General features: G+C 36.6%; 4 protein-coding genes across 12 annotated transcripts in view; 2 read left to right on the top strand and 2 right to left on the bottom strand.

Annotated features, from left to right (window-relative positions):
- Positions 832 to 4,081, top strand: LOC109348541 (phosphatidylinositol/phosphatidylcholine transfer protein SFH6). Its single transcript, XM_019589007.1, has 7 exons — positions 832 to 1,071; positions 1,220 to 1,337; positions 1,679 to 1,767; positions 1,870 to 1,916; positions 2,021 to 2,109; positions 2,644 to 2,777; positions 3,339 to 4,081. The coding sequence occupies exons 1-7, from the start codon at positions 982 to 984 to the stop codon at positions 3,960 to 3,962; spliced, it is 1,191 nt and encodes a 396-aa protein (XP_019444552.1). The 5' UTR covers positions 832 to 981; the 3' UTR covers positions 3,963 to 4,081.
- Positions 5,500 to 6,722, bottom strand: LOC109348540 (photosystem I reaction center subunit II, chloroplastic-like). 5 transcript variants are annotated; one of them, XM_019589004.1, is made up of 3 exons: positions 6,415 to 6,722; positions 5,691 to 6,147; positions 5,500 to 5,649 (listed from the first exon to the last, which is right to left on the bottom strand). In XM_019589004.1, exons 1-2 carry the CDS (start codon positions 6,592 to 6,594, stop codon positions 5,701 to 5,703), a joined length of 627 nt encoding a protein of 208 aa, XP_019444549.1. In that variant the 5' UTR covers positions 6,595 to 6,722; the 3' UTR covers positions 5,500 to 5,649; positions 5,691 to 5,700. The 5 variants fall into 5 exon arrangements, with proteins under 5 accessions (XP_019444549.1, XP_019444548.1, XP_019444550.1 ...); XM_019589003.1 differs by having other exon boundaries at positions 5,501 to 5,637; positions 5,683 to 6,147; XM_019589005.1 differs by having other exon boundaries at positions 5,501 to 5,642; positions 5,689 to 6,147.
- Positions 7,880 to 11,792, top strand: LOC109348539 (vacuole membrane protein KMS1). The gene is made up of 8 exons (XM_019589000.1): positions 7,880 to 8,266; positions 9,061 to 9,272; positions 9,601 to 9,679; positions 10,010 to 10,309; positions 10,639 to 10,787; positions 11,122 to 11,238; positions 11,332 to 11,511; positions 11,610 to 11,792. The coding sequence occupies exons 1-8, from the start codon at positions 8,209 to 8,211 to the stop codon at positions 11,787 to 11,789; spliced, it is 1,275 nt and encodes a 424-aa protein (XP_019444545.1). The 5' UTR covers positions 7,880 to 8,208; the 3' UTR covers positions 11,790 to 11,792.
- LOC109348538 (protein TIME FOR COFFEE-like) overlaps positions 12,881 to 18,344 on the bottom strand; it is a 6,196-nt gene continuing 732 nt past the window's right edge. Inside the window, exons 3-12 of one of the 5 annotated variants that reach the window (XM_019588995.1) lie at positions 18,225 to 18,334; positions 17,837 to 18,125; positions 17,361 to 17,748; positions 17,211 to 17,271; positions 17,026 to 17,121; positions 16,684 to 16,936; positions 16,524 to 16,590; positions 16,363 to 16,432; positions 15,834 to 16,199; positions 12,881 to 15,703 (exon numbers count right to left, since the gene is read on the bottom strand). In XM_019588995.1, coding sequence (XP_019444540.1) covers positions 13,400 to 15,703; positions 15,834 to 16,199; positions 16,363 to 16,432; positions 16,524 to 16,590; positions 16,684 to 16,936; positions 17,026 to 17,121; positions 17,211 to 17,271; positions 17,361 to 17,748; positions 17,837 to 18,125; positions 18,225 to 18,334 — 4,004 coding nt within the window. In that variant the 3' untranslated portion in view covers positions 12,881 to 13,399. The remainder of the gene's footprint in view (positions 15,704 to 15,833; positions 16,200 to 16,362; positions 16,433 to 16,523; positions 16,591 to 16,683; positions 16,937 to 17,025; positions 17,122 to 17,210; positions 17,272 to 17,360; positions 17,749 to 17,836; positions 18,126 to 18,224; positions 18,335 to 18,344) is intronic. The other 4 variants (XM_019588998.1, XM_019588999.1, XM_019588997.1 and 1 more) reach the window with 4 other exon arrangements.

Raw genomic sequence — 18,344 nt, 5'->3', positions numbered from 1 at the left:
CTTAAAAAAGCCACATGAGAGAAACGCAAACCCCCTTTCCTAGTTAAGCTGCTTGGCAACAAGTAACGTATAATGGATTGCTTAAAGTGCTTCATTCGGAGAGTTAGGAGATAGGTTTGAGGCCGACATCAAATGGAAACATATATCATACAAAGTTTAAGTAGTTAAATTGTTGAATCATGCAAAATTACATCATCTGTAATTATATATAATTAATAATTATGTATTAATATATTGGAGTAGCATCTTCTACTTTTTTGGATTAGAATTGAGCAGATATTGGATTAAAGTCTTCCCAGATTATGTCTGATCTTCCAATCCTGGTATCATAGGTTACCACACTAGTTGAGTAATTTAACTTTACAAGTGTAATGTAATCATAATTTTTTTTAAATTATATAGACATGGACTATATGGTGTCGTTTTAGTTGAGACGTTTTCCGTTAGGAAAGTGGGGTGTTGATTGGTGTGGTGACCCATTTGATCTCATGCCCATTGACTAAAAAGCACTGTCTGGATCCTTTGTTTTAAAAAAAAGACAAAATAATTTATACATTCACACTGTATCATTATCCCCATTAATAATTAATTTTTATTAACTTTTTTTCAAATAAATAGAGTAATTCAAATAAATTATAATTAATATAATAAATAAATATAAATATTCATGGTACTGAAAATAAATATATATTACATGCAAGAGATTTCTCTCACAAGTCACAGGTCACAGAACCAGAATATTGTAAGACATTTATCTTTATCTTTTTTCTTTCATGCAAAAGCGTGCTTGGTGTATAACGGCGTTATGAGGCGTCGTTTCACTATATATACGTCTATTTCTCTCTCTCTCTCTCCCCTTTATTCAACGTTTTGTTCAATTTCATTGGAGTCCCAAGTTCAAAAAAAGAGTGTGTTTGGTAGCGTGAAGCAGAAGTCTGGTATATTAGGTGTTGTGTTCTGTTGTTGGAGATTTTTATAGAAATGGGGAAGAAAATAGAGCAGAGAGACACCGCTAGAGTTGAAGCTGTTCTTCAACTCATCAGGCAACAAACCCCTCTCACTCTTAAACAGGTTCCTTCATTATTATTATTACTACTACTACTCTTTCAGACTATGTTATGATTATTGTACATTTAATATTGTCCCTTTAGTTTTATGATAGATAGGAGAAATGTGTATACATATTGTTAATAAAGATCCATTTTGTGTGTGTATGCAGGAGAAGTTCTGCAACTATGGTTGTGTAGAACGGGTTCTGAAAGCAAAAGGGGATAATGTCAAAAGAGCTGCCAAGCAACTCAAGGCTTGCCTTTCTTGGAGAGATAACATAGGCATTGGTATTATTATTACTATTATTACTATTACAACCCTTTGTATATTCTTCTTCTTATTATTCCCCTCCAATCTAATAAAAAGCTTTTTAATCTACCCCATTTTGAAAACTGCAATCACACCTTTTTTCATGAATCATCCACCTTCTCTTTTTGTTTTTAAGAATCTTGCTTTTCCTTTTTTTTTTGTTTACTCTTTGAATTAAGCATTAAGTTAAAGTATAACCCACCCACTCCCTAGCTATCATTAAACTCACCTTCTCTTTTACTTTTTTTCCTCACCTGATTCTATTTTTATACTGAAAATATATAATTAATGTTATTGTTGATGTTGTTGCGGCAAACAGAGCATTTGATAGCAGATGAGTTTTCAGCTGAACTCGCTGATGGACTTGCTTATGTGGCTGGCCATGATGATGAGTCAAGACCTGTTATGGTAAACTCACTACCCTTCTCTTTTATTTTTAGTGTGTGACATGTTTACTCTTTACCTTTTTGTTCTGTCTTCTGAGTTAATGACATTAAATTGTTGTAACAGATTTTTCAGATGAAGCAAGATTACCAGAAGCTACGTTCACAAAAACAGTAAGTCCAAATACAAAAAATAAAACCTTTTACTTACCCTTTCATAATTTCGTTTCTGCCACTGCCCTTGATCTAAACTGTGTTTGTTTCTTGAAATTGTGTAGGTTTATTCGTTTGTTGGTTTTCACAATGGAGGTGGCAATTTCTACCATGCCAAAAAACGTAGACCAATTCGTGATGCTTTTTGACGCAAGTAAGTCCACCCTCAATTCCCGTAAGGCCGTTTCAGAAAGAAGAAAAAAACTTTATTGAGCAAAACAAAAACACAGAAAAAGGGGTAACGTAAATAAAAAAGTAGTAAAAAGAAACCAGGCATGCTCTGCAAAAATAGACATTGAACTGTGTTATTGTTTCTGTTAGGATCACCGGCACTGTCTGAAACAGTCTCAGAAAGTGTTTGGAATGCCCTTGAGGTGTCACGGTCTAGGCTCCAATTAATGGGCATGTCCCAGAGGGGTATTATCGGGAATTGGAGTTATTATCAATATTCTCTCCTAGAATTGGTCCATGTCAATCTTTATTGCTTCCTTAAATTATACTACTGATCCTCCAGTAGCAGTATAGCAGCACAAGTTCAGTTTTGCTTTAATAAGTTAACTTTTAGCATACATGAAATGAAGGGGTCATCATGCTAACCACTATCCTTACTAAACTAGTTTAGATGTTTTGCAATAGTAATAAGTAATAAGTAATAAGTAATAAGTAATAAGGGGATGTTTGGGTGCAGGCTTTTATAGGACGGCATCTGCATTTATGAACCTATTCCTGGCGGCACTGAAAATAGTGGGAGAGTACTATCCAGGCCGGCTACATAAAGCGTTTGTGATAGACCCTCCTTCTCTGTTTGCTTACTTGTGGAAGGTAAACTTAAATTCAAACTCTATACAATGCACACTTTTGGAACTCTACTATGTACTATTATTACCCACTGCCACTTCAACTCCAATACTCTTATTCTCACTATACTTTATCTATCACTATTTTCGTCTAATCACTTTCTGCATGCATCTTCCTCCTTGTTTCACCATTTATTAACAATTAAAATCATTAATGGGACCACCATCACTCTTTTATTTTTAGATGGTCCACCCCCTCATGCTTATCCCAATCCAACTCCTCAATTTCTTTTCAAACCCAAACAAAAACATATTTTTCAATATTCAAAATGGTTTATACTCATGTATGAATAGTCAACATTGAGAATAAACTAGTGTAAGTGTATGTTTAGGAGCATTAATATATGTGACCTCAGTGAGATGATTCATATAGAAAGAAAGAAAGAAAAAAAATAGTTGATTAATAATGTATAGAGTAAATAAAAAAGTTGATTAATTTAAAATGCAGGAAATAGTAGTTGTTTTTTAGAGATGAAATTAGAATAGTAATAATTAATAAAAAATAAAAAAGGAATTATGTTTGCAGGGTGTTAAGGCTTTCGTGGATGTATCAGCGATGACAATGATAGTATCTTCGTTGGATTATGAAGAATCACTGGAATTCAATGATTTCACATCATACCCTCGTGCCGCGTCCCTCCGATTCGATGAATCAACGGCCAAGATCGGTCCTTGCACCTCTTCCCGTTTTGCGTTCACCGTTTCCCATCACAACTTTGACTCTCTCAAGCCATGGTATCTGAGCTTTTCAGACACGTCATCATCCAAGGTGGGTCCCACCAGTCCCGCATCTCTGGGCCCCGCTCGCATCTCACCTCTCAACGCGCGTTCCTTCTCGTTCGCGTCACCCGCTGCCAGGAAGACCCTGTTCTCCACTCCATTGCCCCAGCGCGTGACAGGGGGTGATAAGAAGGTGACGGCGCGTACTCCTCGGCCGTCGTTTCTTCAGTCGCCGGCAATGTTTTTCAACCGGAAAAGCGAAAGGGGAGAAAAATCAAGGGAATCGTTCAAGGCGTATTTGAAATTTTACAGGAGACCGTACGATGAGATGATATATAGATCAAAGATGAGGCCCCCACTTGGTGGACTCATCTCTATCGTTTCACATAACATCAGACGACGCCACGTGTCCCTCTCTCAACGCTACTGAACGCAGCAATGAATGAATCTATTTTATTATCTTATATTCTTCAATGAATGAATGAAAGTAAGTACATAAGTTGTAACTTTGAATCAATTACTTACTATTACTAATGTCCCAATAATTTATTAAATTCAAGTCTCCGTTTTTTGTAATTGAAATTCAAAGTGTGTTTGTGTGTGCCTTGGAAGAAGGGATCGTGGTCCATACGGAGGACCTTCCTCCTTTGGAAATACAAATACTAGAACAAGTTAAATAGTAAATAAATTTAAATTTAATATGTCTTTTTGGGGAATGATAACAAGACACTTATATTTAATTGTTGGACAGTTGAATCTTTTGGACCAATGTAGTTGGACTATGTTTGGACAAGGTTTGAAAACTTTGATATTGTATGGTTGTGGTTGTAGACTTGTAGTTGTAGTTTTGAATTGAAGGAAGGGAGAGTTGGTAGGAATATGTGTCGGGTTTTGTTGTCTGATAACAAGTCAAACAAAACAAGAGAGAGTAGGTGAACTCAGCTTATTCACTACGTATATGAATCAATATTATATGGATAGTGTTTAGTGTGGTATATTAGTGGGGGATCCAGTTCCTTGTCGCTTAGGAATCAAGGTTTCTGTTACCTAATTTGTTTTGTTTTGTTTTTTACTTTTGCGTCAGATTCGGGCTGAGTGTCCTTTTCCCTTAACAAAGACACCAAGGATGGATCCACTTGGAACAAATACCTTCATTAGGCTTACAAGGTTGTATCTTATTGATCGAGAAGGATGGATTGAGTATTAGATGGAGAGTTTGTTATTAGTTTTATTTTACACGTGTGACTATTAATAGCAAGTTTTAGTTGAGAGAATCAGTTATGTTAGTTTACTGTTTTTCCATTTTAAGCTTTCTCTTCTTTAGTTGTATATAAGGAATTGTAATCCATTTTTCAATCAATCAATGAAGTATTATTGAGTGTAATCCCCTTTCACACTCTTCCCCAATTCTTTCTTCTCCTTCTTAGATTTATTACATTTATCTTTTCTTTGAGTTTTATCAAGAAGTTCAAGAATGGTTGTCATCTTTCTAAGAATGATAAATAAAATACTCCATTGTTAACTATTAGGTAACGTCTTAATAATAATTTTAAAAATGTTCCTACAATGTTTCAAACACAGAATTGATATGAGGAGTATGGTTTAAATAAAAACTAGTGAATATGACCAATTTTGAGTAGTATAATTACATAATTGATATAATTGTTATATTATGTGGGCATATGATAAGTATGGGTAAATACAAAAGAGATGGGATGAAGTAATAATTGAAAAATGGGAAAGAGGTACTTCCATTCCAATGCATCACATTCAATTAGATTATGCCATGTTAATAGTGTGGAGGTGTATGCGATCAGTGGTTAAATAGAAGGGGGAAGGAGAAAAAACTACAAAACCAAACCAATTCAATATTCCAATTTATTTATTTTTTATAAATCACATTGTATTTGACAGAATCACTCCCTCGACCAAATAATTATGCAATTGGTTAAGCTATAATAAGCCCGTGCAAGCTGATTTACTATTCAGTGGATATTCCAATATATGTTTTTGAAACAGATAATCATAAAATGGAACAGTAAAAACATAGGTAAAAGAGTTTAGTATTTTTTGACATGAATGTGATGATAATATAACAAACTGAAGTTAGAGATCCTCTCCATTACAAGTACTTTGTCGGTTCCATACTCATACTCGCATGAATGAGGTCACACATCATAGGGTTGCTTACCGGTGAACTTGACCTCAATTGGGCTCACATTCTTCCCTATGGACCTGAAGTTCTGTCCAACCCCTTGGCGACCAGGGTTGACCTTCTCAGGGTACACACCATCCTTGGGATGCAAATATTGAACCTCCCCATTAGGGAATACCCTATAAAATTGATACTTGATCTTGTACTTAGACCTTAGCCTAGTCCCTAGAGCCAAACACTGTTCTTTCCTAGCAAGTTTGAGAAGGTTTGGGCCTTCCCTCATTATGGCTGCACCACCAGTGGGCATCTCAAATATCTGTTCTTTTGGAGAGTCCCATGTTATCACATAGAATTCCTCCACTTGGGCTTTCCTCAATAACCCTCCAGTGCTCCCACCAAATATTGGGCTTGGAGTGTTTGGGTCCAATTCAGGTGGGGTGAATCCCACTGGTGCCTCCTTCTTTTGTTCCAAAGCCCATACATAAGACAGAATCACACAAAACTAAAATGTCAAATTTATTCAACTATACAATAGAATCATCTTATGTCTTCTTCTAGATCAAATATGGGTACATCATCCTTTAATTATTGTCAGCTATTTTTTAGTTTTATGTGTACGGATGTACCTATAAAAGATTAAAACTTTAAAAGATAAAATATATGAATTTCTTATATAAAAAGTTGTCAACAAAAAATGTAACTAAATCCTCCTAAGTTTAATAAATACCTTTGCTAGTGGGGCTTCTGTTTTCTCATCAGCAGTAGCAGCTGTTATTGTTAATTTTGGTGAAGTTGTGAAGTTGAGAGGCTTGGGGCTGGTGAAGGAGCGAGTGGATGGTTGTTTCCATGGTAGAGAGGGTTTGGAGAGAGTTGGAGTGAAGAGGGAAGCTTGGGTTGCCATGGCCATGCTGGTGAATGATGATTGTGTTGTGAGTGAGAGATGCAATGATAACAAGTGCAACAAAGTAGATGTATGGTAAGAAACAAGTTTGTAAGGGATTTTTGGATTTTGGATGTGTGGTGTCAATATGGTATGGATAACTTTATATTTGGTTTTGACCAATTAGAATGCATCACTTTCATTCCTTCTCTCACCTAAACACTCCTACCTCCTTCATCTTTTTATAATCCATTTTATTTTTATGATCACTTATAATCTTACTACTACTTTCCAACTTACTTGCAAAGCAATTATTCTAAATTTATTTATTCATTGATGTTAGCAAGTTGCATTTGCATTTGTTGGATGAGATAAATATGCATTACATTTGTTGGATCACGACGCATCTCATGCCTATTGCTTCATGATGTCAATAAAACTCCTTAATCCTTTAAATGGATTATTAGTTTATAAGTCGGAATTAATACAAATGCTTCATAAATGAGGATAAGTAAAAGGGAGAGCAATAAAACTAATAATTAATGCAAAAGGAGGGATAAATAAGAACGTCATTAAATTTGTTTTAAAGCATATGTGTTCCATGGGTAGAATCAAAAAGGAAAACTACTTTTTTTGTTTTGATCAAAAGAGTATATCCTCAAATCCAAAAGGATAATAGAAATAATCAACACATATACAATCAGCACAATAGATGCATACCCGGTTTAGGACAGGTATCATTATATTTTGCTCCTAAATATCTACATATACAATAAAATTATCATTATGAGATTTTATATAATTTATTTATTATTATTTCATAATAAAATTTAATGAATAAATTACAATAATAATGAGATTATTTATTATTTTTTGATAAACATGAAATTGACAATGATAAATAATAAGAATGAATCCAATTATTTTATGAATAAGTTTTAAATTTTTTTATCAGGAAAATCTAATAATTTAAATATACTCATTAATTTAAGGGAACGAAGTATATCCTGGTATAAGGATATAAGTTATCTCCTCATGCCAGTGAAATTATGACATGTGTCATGTTTCATTATTTTCTGTAAAAATATTTTTAAAAATAAACAAAACAATATACATGTTACATTTTTATTGATCGGAGGAAATAAGTTATCTCTGAAGAGATATATATTATTCTCTTAATCTAATCTGACTATTAAAATTTCTTATAATTAATAAATAATATGCAAACTAAATTTTTTAAACTTAATATTAGATTAAATTTAGACACTCGAAACAATACTATAAAAACATGTTAAGAAATCTAAAATAAAATTAGAGAGGACACAAATAATAAAAAACAAATGGAAGAACTCCATCATAGAGGGAGAGAGAACTAGTGCAACAAAACAAGCCTCCATGCCCGATCTTCACGCAAAGTTCTCATTTTGCTCTTCTAGATCTGCTAATTACACTGCCTCCATTCCGAAATCATTCCACGATTCTTATTTTTTTATTACTTTTTCCCACCGAAGGAGTATTTTATCCACACTGATTTCTGAAATACTCGTTTTATAGTTGAATTCCCAAGCACAAAAGCCAAAAAAATAGAGAGATTAATTCGTACCCAATTGCAAAGATTCGATTTTTAGTATGTGATCAATAATGGGGTCTGGAAAAAAAGCAGCTTCTTCTTCTGGGCACGCTCACATGTCGATCTCAGGCATGTCTTTTGATTTCATCCCTATATTTTTACTATTTATGATATCATTTTGATCCTTAATCAATCATATTTTTTGTTCTTATTACAATCACCAATAGTGTTTTGATTCACTGTGTTGAGATGTTTGTTGTTATTTTAATTTATTTAATCAGTAATCTACCTTTCATTCCATATTAGATTTTTTACGTTTTAGTTGTTCTCTTTTGGGATAAATTTGCTTATGTAGGGAATTTTCTATGAAATCACCGGTATTGGTTTTTGGATCTGTGAAATTGTTTGTTATCTCCTCATAGTTTGTATTAAGACCGTGAAGGATTTTGGCAAGTGCATTGGCGATGATGTAAAGTGGCAGAGAGTTTTTGTTATTGTGTTTTTTGAACACTTGGAAAAGCATCAACCTTTTAGTTTAATTTTTTGAAGTGGCTGCCGAGGAAAGTAAAGTGGTTATGACTTGTGATGTGAGATTGTGAGGGAATTTGTTATGGACGGGAGATGATACATAAGCCTTTGTCTTTTAAAACGGCGAGTGAAGAAGGATCGTTCTTCCTACATTGAGTTGACCCACTTACTGTTCTAGAGTCTAGACAGGACCTGTTTTGTAAAACTGATATGCCCTTTGTTTGTATTCTCCCAAAAACAAAATCATGGCTTTATGTAATTAGTTGTGATTCAAAGTGATATACATTGAACTCCAAACTAAGGATTAAGATTTATGAAATTCACACACAAGCAGCGTTTAAATAGTAAGTTTCTGTTATGTACAATATGCTGATTGGAAATTCTTTATTATGCAGGACTTCGTGAGAAGCACCAAATGGAGCTTGAAAATTTGACACTAACAACATTACCTTTCAAAACATTGAAATTCTTCACATTAGCTTTTATTCAATACATTAAGAAAACAACATTATATCTGTTGTCAAAAGGTGGGTGGCTTATGCTTTTCAGTGTTGCAGTAGGGACTCTTGGCGTAGTGCTGATGGCCTTTGATGGCCCTCATGAAAAGGTATTCTTATGTATTCACTCTTTAACTTATGCATGATAGCTCTGGTTCGAGATATGTCCCATGGAAAACATGTTATATACAAATGCAATATACTCTCTTAGTGTTAATCTAGACATCCAATGTCTCTTAAATATGCAGTGGTAATAGTCATGTTCTTAATGCTTTGGATATTATTCTGTGAAAATTACCCTAATTAGTATGGATTTGCATTGCATGTATGTCTAGAATGGTACTCTGTTGTTTAGACCTGGATTGTTTTTAGGTAGTTCTTTTTATTCATTTAGTTTAGATTTTCCCTGCACTCAATAAGTGCTTATTACTTTTGCAGCATCTTGAGGAGCTTCTTGAATATTTCCGCTTTGGACTGTGGTGGGTGGCCCTTGGGGTTGCATCTTCAATTGGTCTTGGTAAGTAAAATAGTCATGCACAAGAGAATCACGTTATCCAGATGATAAGTTCTGATTATTTGCTTGTTGGTTAGTAATACAGTTGAGATACACAATTGCTTGCAATTTGTCGATTTAAAAAAAAGAGTCTAATTGGGCATGTGTTTAAAGTGAGCAACATAATTTTATTTACAGTATATCAGGACCATAGCTAAATGAATTAAAGGGTGTATTCACCCTTGCACACTTTAGAGGAATCTTTTCTATAGAACTTATTGTTTAAAGACTTCCTTGTGCCAAGATTTTGATCAAACCTTGTAATTTATTCGCTTATCACTTTATATGATTCAGGATCTGGTTTGCACACGTTTGTCCTATATTTGGGTCCCCACATAGCACTATTTACAATAAAAGCAATGCAATGTGGCCGAGTTGATTTGAAAAGTGCTCCATATGATACAATACAACTAAAAAGAGGCCCTTCTTGGCTTGATAAAGAGTGTTCCCAGTTTGGGCCACCATTGTTCCAGTCAGAATATGGTTCACGGGTTCCACTGAGCAGCATTTTGCCTCAAGTTCAAGTGGAGGCTGTTCTATGGGGTTTGGGAACAGCTTTAGGGGAGCTTCCTCCTTACTTTATCTCCAGGGCAGGTATAATTTTTTCTCTTAATTTAGTGAACTGATATTTTTATAAGCAGTAGATTGGAAAAGGCTTTTGTTGTTAGTGTTGTGTTGTTGTATTGTATTAAGTGATATCATAATATAGTTTTAATGAGGTACTACTATTCAGACAACAGTATGCTTTGCATGGGAAATTGGGAACAGTATATACATCTAGCTTGTATTTATACTTCATTTACTTGGATGCTATTAGCCGACTCACCTAGTGGAATAAATGTTTGGTTGTTGTTGTTACATTAATGTTGTTGTTACAGTATACTCACCTTGTGCACATGATTCTAACCAAATCATTAATGTAGCACGCTTGTCTGGGCGCCAAGTGGATGCCATGGATGAGTTGGATAGTGATGATAAAGGAATCCTGGCTGTTCAGTTGAATAAAATCAAGCGTTGGTTTCTTTCACACGTTCAATACCTGAATTTCCTCACCATTCTTGTGCTTGCTTCGGTTAGTATGGATTTGATGTTTCATTTTCCAGCACAACCTTTTCTTCTTCATTAAATAGTTGACAGTTTCTTTTCTAAAGAAAACTTCTTCTGACATATTACAAGAATAGTATTGTGTTTTAGTAACTTCCTGATGTGTTGTTAGTCCTGACTCCACCATGAAACAGCTTGTTCTTCTCAATGTTTATTTTTTAGTTGTTCTTGTTTGTGAGTTTTTAAACATAAAAGTTGAGATTGAGAAAATATATTAAATGATTCTATCCTCTTCTAAAATAACATTTATTATATATGTTTTGTGAATACATAATCTGCTATTAACTGAATTTATATTTTAGGTGCCAAATCCTTTATTTGACCTTGCCGGCATCATGTGTGGACAATTTGGTATTCCATTTTGGAAATTCTTTTTTGCAACCTTAATTGGAAAGGCAATTATCAAAACTCACATACAGGTTTGTATACATGGCATACATTGTATTACATATATATGGTGTTACATATTAGCAGTCTATAATTATATTTGCATTTGCATTTGCATTTTGCAGACAGTATTTATCATCTCAGTTTGCAATAATCAACTTCTTGAGTGGATAGAGAATGAATTGATATGGGTTCTTAGCCATGTACCTGGTTTATCATCTGCATTGCCTGGAGTCATAGCTAATCTCCATGCAATGAAAGATAAGTATCTGAAAGCACCCCATCCAGTTTCTTCAAATGTTCAGGTACCCCCTCTCCATTAAACTGCAATGTAACTTGTATTTCAATGCTTTCTACATTGCTTTGAATCTTGAAGTGGAGTTGTAATTGTAAATTGTTTCAGGGAAAGAAGTGGAATTTATCTTTTGCTTCAATATGGAACACAATTGTGTGGCTAATGCTAATGAACTTCTTCGTGAAGATAGTGAATGCAACTGCACAGAGATATCTGAAGAAACAGCAGGAGAGTGACTTAGCTGAATTATCCAAAAAGTGTAACTTGGCAGATTCAGATGCACACTGAAATGCTAATCTTGTTATATGCTTTTTTTGGGTTCCTACTTCCTACTATTCTTATTATTTACTTATCAAAATGTTGCCCAAGTCACTGTTTCTATCTATATATTTCTCAATGTTTGAAAATGAGTATCTTATCTTATTATGTAAGGACATTCAACACAGCATTAACGAATATAATAATCAATATTAGTGTCGCATTCTGGTGGGGGCTACCCTTGAATAGTGGGCCAGCAGCACTTATTTATGAGGGTGTGGCCCACATCCTCTCTCCTAACGTGCTTGTCAAAACAAATATATAAAGGATTTGGTGGTGATGCCGCAGAATCCGGTGCAGATTTGTTTTGGAGTTTGAGAGTAGAACTGAAAAAGCAGGCATTAAATGAGTCAGTGTGATGGGTTTGATTCATGTGCACATTACTATATAAGTGGTAACACAGATTCTCTCTCATTAACTCCCATAACAATGGAATAAGGGGAGGAGGAATCTTCAAACAAGGGCTAGGCCTAGCTAGTGATGCTGCTTTCAGTTGTTGGGTTCTGTTCTGAACCCTAACTTAACCACTCTCTTTTCATTTCAAGGGCAAACTTGGAATGCACTTATCTAACAATATATTGCTCAATCATTTAATATTATATTAAAATGCTTAAGATAATAAACAATATAATAATCATTCACAAGATAAAGTCATGATCACTACTATATAGATAGATATAAGCCACGTGTATGACACTGACAATAAATAGAATCACTCTTTTCAAATAAGTACCACATATTCCGGATCACAGAACCAACCACTTGAACAATAGATTTATGAGATTTTAAATAATGAATAAAACAAAATTAGTAAAATTGTTTATGCGCCACTCATGCTGTTTCAAATAAAAACGATAGATAACAAATGTTAAACACCTCTAATGAATAATATTGTGGAGGTAGCAACTATTTATATCTGCCTCACTTTTTGTTCGCTAGTAAAAGATATTATTTGATTTGCCCCAGCAAAACAACATGCAAATATGTGCCTATTCCTTGCCATTACTTTTGGGTCACAATCACACATGGCAATTTGCATAGCATCATCTGTCACAACTTTGAATTGAAAAAGTAATATATTTTCCAGACAACGTACATATCATGCTCCTCTACACATAAATATGTCTAGAAAATGAGTTAAGGGTAACCAAGAAGAGGTGAAATGAAGTCCATTTCCTCCAACTTTCTTTATTTATCAATCTTCCATTTCATGCTAACAACAACTTGTTTGTATTCAGACAATGCCATTTTCCACCCCAGATCACCCACCACTTCCAAACTAAAAGGAAATAAACCAATCTATTTGGATTTCACTTAAAGATCAAACTTGCCAGATATAAATACGAGTTTGTAAAAGATTTACTTCACAATTCAGAAGCACATTCCACAGGTTTGGTCAACTACCCTTCTCCACAATTGCCAAAGGCAAATGCATCTCATATCTTTTGGCCTTAGTCTTCTCAGGTTTTCTTCTACCATCTCAAAGCCGCCAAATCAAACACCAGATTCATCTTCCTATTGGGAAGACACCATCTTTCACTTCAAAAATTGTATCCAATTCATTTTTGCCAAGGGACTACCTACTCACCTGCAGGTTGTTTTTGTTCTGCTTGCTTCACTTGAACCGTAGCAGGCACAGCATGAACATAAGGGAAAGCTGCCGGAACAACAAACTGATGGTGGTTTCCAGATTGTGACATCGTAGCAAACTGAGCTGGATGCGGAAGAACCGACGGAGGTAAGCCACTGCCTTTTGTATTGCTGGGAGCTGCACCATTAGAGTTAGTGCCAGAAGAGCTTTGTCTTTGCATTTGGTCATGGCCACCGCCACGCCTTTGAAGATAATACCCACTAGCAGCTGAAGTAGTAGGGGTAGAACTATTAGATTGTGAAACTTGGGAATGTACATAATAAGGATTTGACATTAATAGTTGGGTACGTGGTAATGTTTGCTTTGATATTTGTTGCTGCTGCTGTTGTGGCAATTGCAGTTTTGCCCCGGTGCTGGAAGTTAGTTGAGGGCCACTGAGAATTGATGGACTATTCCTGCCGGATTTACCACTTGGCCCGGTCTGAGAGTTCTTGGTTTGTTGAGAGGCTAAAGAAGTTTGGGTAATCTTATTATCAGTCGATGTTGAAGTCGTCCTTGGGCTACCAGTATTTTTGGATACTGATGAACTTGTTGGTGAGCCAATGATAACTGGAGGAGATGGATACTGGGTTGAACTCAAAGGTTGCACTTGTACACTGGTTGATTTCGGATTTGCTGAGAAAGATATTTGACTGTGAGCTTGCTGAGAACGAGACTGCTGCTGAGGAAGAGTTTTTACGGATGAAGATGGTGTTGAAGCCATAGGTGAAGGAAACTGAGAAGCTGTTGCCCTTGAAGAGTTTTTCCACTGAGGTGACTGAGCAACAGCAGTGCTGCTGCTCTGTACAAGGTTTTGTGGAAACATAGATACAGCATTAGGAAATTTGGTGGCCATCGATAATGTAGAAGGAAGATGATCAGAGTAGACACTGCCATTGTTAGTTGATGGTGTCTTGCTTTGAGCAGTAGCTACAGCTGCAGCAGCATATTGATTCTGTTTCTGGAGCTGAATAATCTGCTGCTGATTTCTTTGCATATGTTGCTGAGAACTGGCTGAAATGGTGTTGATGGAAGCAGAACCAAGGCTAAGCGTTCGTGCAGAGCTATCAACAACGTTGTTGCCGGTTAATGTAGTTATTGAGGGATCTGACGCATCTGGCCTTGAGAAAGCAATGGACTGCCCCACTGTTGCTGGGAATTTCCCTCCAACTGGTTTTTTATCTACATCAAGGTTTGAGGAATCAACTACATGTTTCTCTTCTTCAAGGACACAATATTTTTTCTTCTGCTGAGCACTAGCAGCTTGTGCAGCGGTCATTATCTGATAGTTATGATGATTCTGCATAATTGAATGATGACTTTGTGCAATAGGTGAGAGCTCAAGGCCAGAGGCAGGAGTAGCCCCATTGATGGAAGCAAATGACATGGCAAATGCTTGAGATGTTTCGGCTGCAGCCTTAGGACCAGGGTGCTGTTGAGCTTGCTTTTTTTCCCCACGACTACCATTGGAACCAGTACCACTTAGTGATGCAGGTGTCATGAAAGCAAAGTTTGGCGTCTGCACAGGCATTGCAAAATTTTGGCCATAAATACTCATGGTAGCACGAGTGAGACGACTATCAGCAGAAGGACTATCTGCACTACCCATTTCGGAGTCAATTTGGTGAGCTGGATGAGTAGTGTGATGGTTCTGTGCCTGTTGCTTTGGCTGTTGTTGCTGCTGCAGCTGTAGTGGCTGTGATGAATGATTTTTCGTGACAGGAGAGCCTTGCATGCTTCCACCGCTAACACCAACACCACCATTGGAACCACTAACATTGGGTTTTTGTTGTTGATTCTGCACATGCTTTTGAGACGGGGAGGATCCACTAGAAATACTGGCATGACGGCCCTGTTGGGTCTGCTGTGGTTGAGGCTGCTGCTGAATTTGTGAAGGGTGGAGCATTTGAGATGAATAGAAAGAACCGTTGAAAAATGGCACAGCCTGAGCATGAGTTCCTCTATACGTAGGTGGACCACCAATGTGTGCTGGTATTGGAAATGGGTAAGCATTATTTTGCAAAATGGCCAAGTATTGAGTTTCATTGCCAGCGATATTTGGGTAGCTAAAGCTCATTGGTGGTACAGCAGAGGTCCCTGTGGCCGAAGCATTTTGAGATACTGCATTAGATGTAAAAGATGCTATCCCGCTGCTTGCTATGGGCGAAGAGTTCATAGAGCCAGGTCGAATTGAGGCGGCCGCAGCAGCGGCTGCTGCGTGCTGCTGGTTCAGCGGGAAGATGAAAGCAGGACCCTGACAAAATTTATGACAAACCATCAATAATATTTTAAAAAATAATAATTGAACGTAGTCCCCCTCCCCCCCAAAAAATTAAATAAAAAAGTTGACTATACTAATACCAGAGAAGAAAATAAAACCATACCAGTATATTACTGGGGGTCCCTGGAGGTAATGCTTGCTGAAGCAAAACTTGCTTTCTTTGAGAATTATCCACAATAATAGGCTGAGAACCTTTATCGTTACTCATGTGACCTGGAAACATGACATGTACATTGTCTTTATCTTGAGTAGGGTTTGGAGGCCTGTTGGGGACATTAGCATGCAATTCTGTGGAGGGCACAACATTGAGATTGCAGGGCTTAGCCCCATATAACGATGCAGAACCTGCTGCTGTTGGCCAAAATGGATTCATCTTAGAAATTTGCTGGTGATACAATATATTACGAGCAATGTAGCAATGGGTTGCACATCTTTTTGGCCGAGGCTGATTAAAAAGCAGATGTGATGGCTGTAAAAGTTATAAAAAAATTATTTGATAAAGAGCTCAAGAGGGTGAAACTTAATGAACTTAAACTATACATTAAAGACCCCATAGAAGAGAAAGTGAACTTTTCATTTAAATCAGCAATTTTCAAGAGGATCTCTCAAAGTATAACTCAAAGTTAACATACCGTTATAGCCGCAGAAGTCACAGCAGATCCACCCATAGATACAACTCCTGGCAAAGATGTCATATATCTGCTAATTAATGGGAAGAGATTAAGCAACATATCAATAAATACTGCAAAAACACAAAAGAACTGAGAACATGTACAAATTAATAGGGCCATACCCCATAGGAGGAAGACCGCCTGGCCAATTGGGAACAGACACTGTTAGAGGCACTGAATTTGATACATCTGGAAGGAGAAGAGAAAAAACAACATAAGCTACGCTTATATCAGTAAAAGGTGGAGAACAAGTACATTCGACTTTAAAATTAAACAACATACCATTTTTTTCGGAGCTGGGCTGCTGCTGCAGCTTCTGAATGTTGTTTTGATGTTGCTTCTTCATAACTATGTTGTCACTACCACTAGTGTCTGCCTTATCGCCCTTCTCCAAATCAAGCTGCAAATTAGTACTGCTTTCCTTCTGCATAATGATAGGTTTCTGGGACTCTACTTCATCCATTTCCACAGCCACAGCTTCTTCCTTATTCGTTCTAAGTGATGTATCATCTTCCTTTAGTGTGTGCATGACTTCCTGCACAATCAAGGCAAAGATAAGTTTAAGCACTTATCGCCCATCAATGAAGAAAGGGGTACAATTAAAGCATGACATGACCCACTTACCATTTCAGCATCTGTTACCAAAGCTTTAGGATCTCCAGCCACAAAATTAATCTGTGAATCTCTTTCGGGAGAAGATCTCAACAAGGGAGGAGGCGCCTGAAAAGTGAAAACCCAGCCGGATATAAAAAATTAAAAACATAGTAGAGAGAGAGAAATTAAAGAAATATGAAAATAAAAATAAGTACCATCAGATCTATCTGGAACTTCTGTTCTCGCTGGTTTTCAAGCTTGGAAGGAGTGAAGTTCCTGTAGAACCAAGAGAAAGAACAAATCAAAGTCAGAATTCACACTCAGAGAAAGCCCATAGAAACAATTCTGAATCTGATAGTGCTCACGATTTCATAGATTTGACCACAGGAGATTCCTTGTTAGGTGCCTGAGGAGCCACCACCTCATTGCTCAATTCCACATCTTTCTTTGCTGATTCCTCAGTCGGTGGCTTAGAATGTGATGAATCATAGCTTTCCACCTTAATTGACTCTGGCTGTGCCTCGGAGGATGTAACACCACCTTGAGAATTCGCCAAATCACATGATACGGCAGCATTTCCAGGCACTGGTTCTGTGTTGTCATCAAAATTCTGAGAGCAAGTTTCCACTTTTGAAGGGTGGTCGCTTTCAACCTTGGCCGATGATGAAATGGGGCTTCTACGAATGGTGAAAGACGCCGGACTTTGACTTTCTTCATCATAGTTTACCTGTCGTGGTCTTTTCCTCTTTGGAGCTACACATGAGAATTGAAAAAAACAATTGAAAACATATGGAAACGGTTTAGAGTTGAAAGATTGGCAGTATGAATGAAATTCACCCACCAAGAACAGACATGGGAATAATGTGAGAAGTTGAATTTTGAGGTTGAAGGGATTCTGATTTTCCATGAGTATTACAAGACTTATTGAGAGGAGAAGGGTGAGGCTGTGTCATCATGCCGTACAACACTTGAGCTATCTCTATTTCAATCTCTTCCTCTTGATGTTCCGCTGAAGAAGAACAAGGTGCTTTGAACGACGACGATGATGATGATTGAGATGATTTGAGGAATTTGATCTTGTGTCCATTATTATTATTATTGTTGTTGTTGTTGTTACTGGTAAGAGGCTTCTACAGCATGAGCCAGCCACTGTGTTAGTAAAAGCTTTTTCAATAGAGATAGAAGAAAAGGGGAGTGAGTGAAGAACAACGACAACAATAATAACTCACAACTATCTTCTTCCTAACTGAAAGATTTGATGATGAAGTGAAAGGGTGTGGATGAATCTGCTCCGCCATTATTCCGCCGCTAGAGTCATGTGATGATCTTTTGGTGATAGCTGACAAAAA

This window comes from Lupinus angustifolius, chromosome LG06, assembly GCF_001865875.1.
Source record: "Lupinus angustifolius cultivar Tanjil chromosome LG06, LupAngTanjil_v1.0, whole genome shotgun sequence".
In the NCBI taxonomy this organism is placed as follows: Eukaryota; Viridiplantae; Streptophyta; class Magnoliopsida; order Fabales; family Fabaceae; genus Lupinus; species Lupinus angustifolius.
Note: the sequence above shows the minus strand (reverse complement) of the source record. Positions and strands in the feature narration are given on the sequence as shown.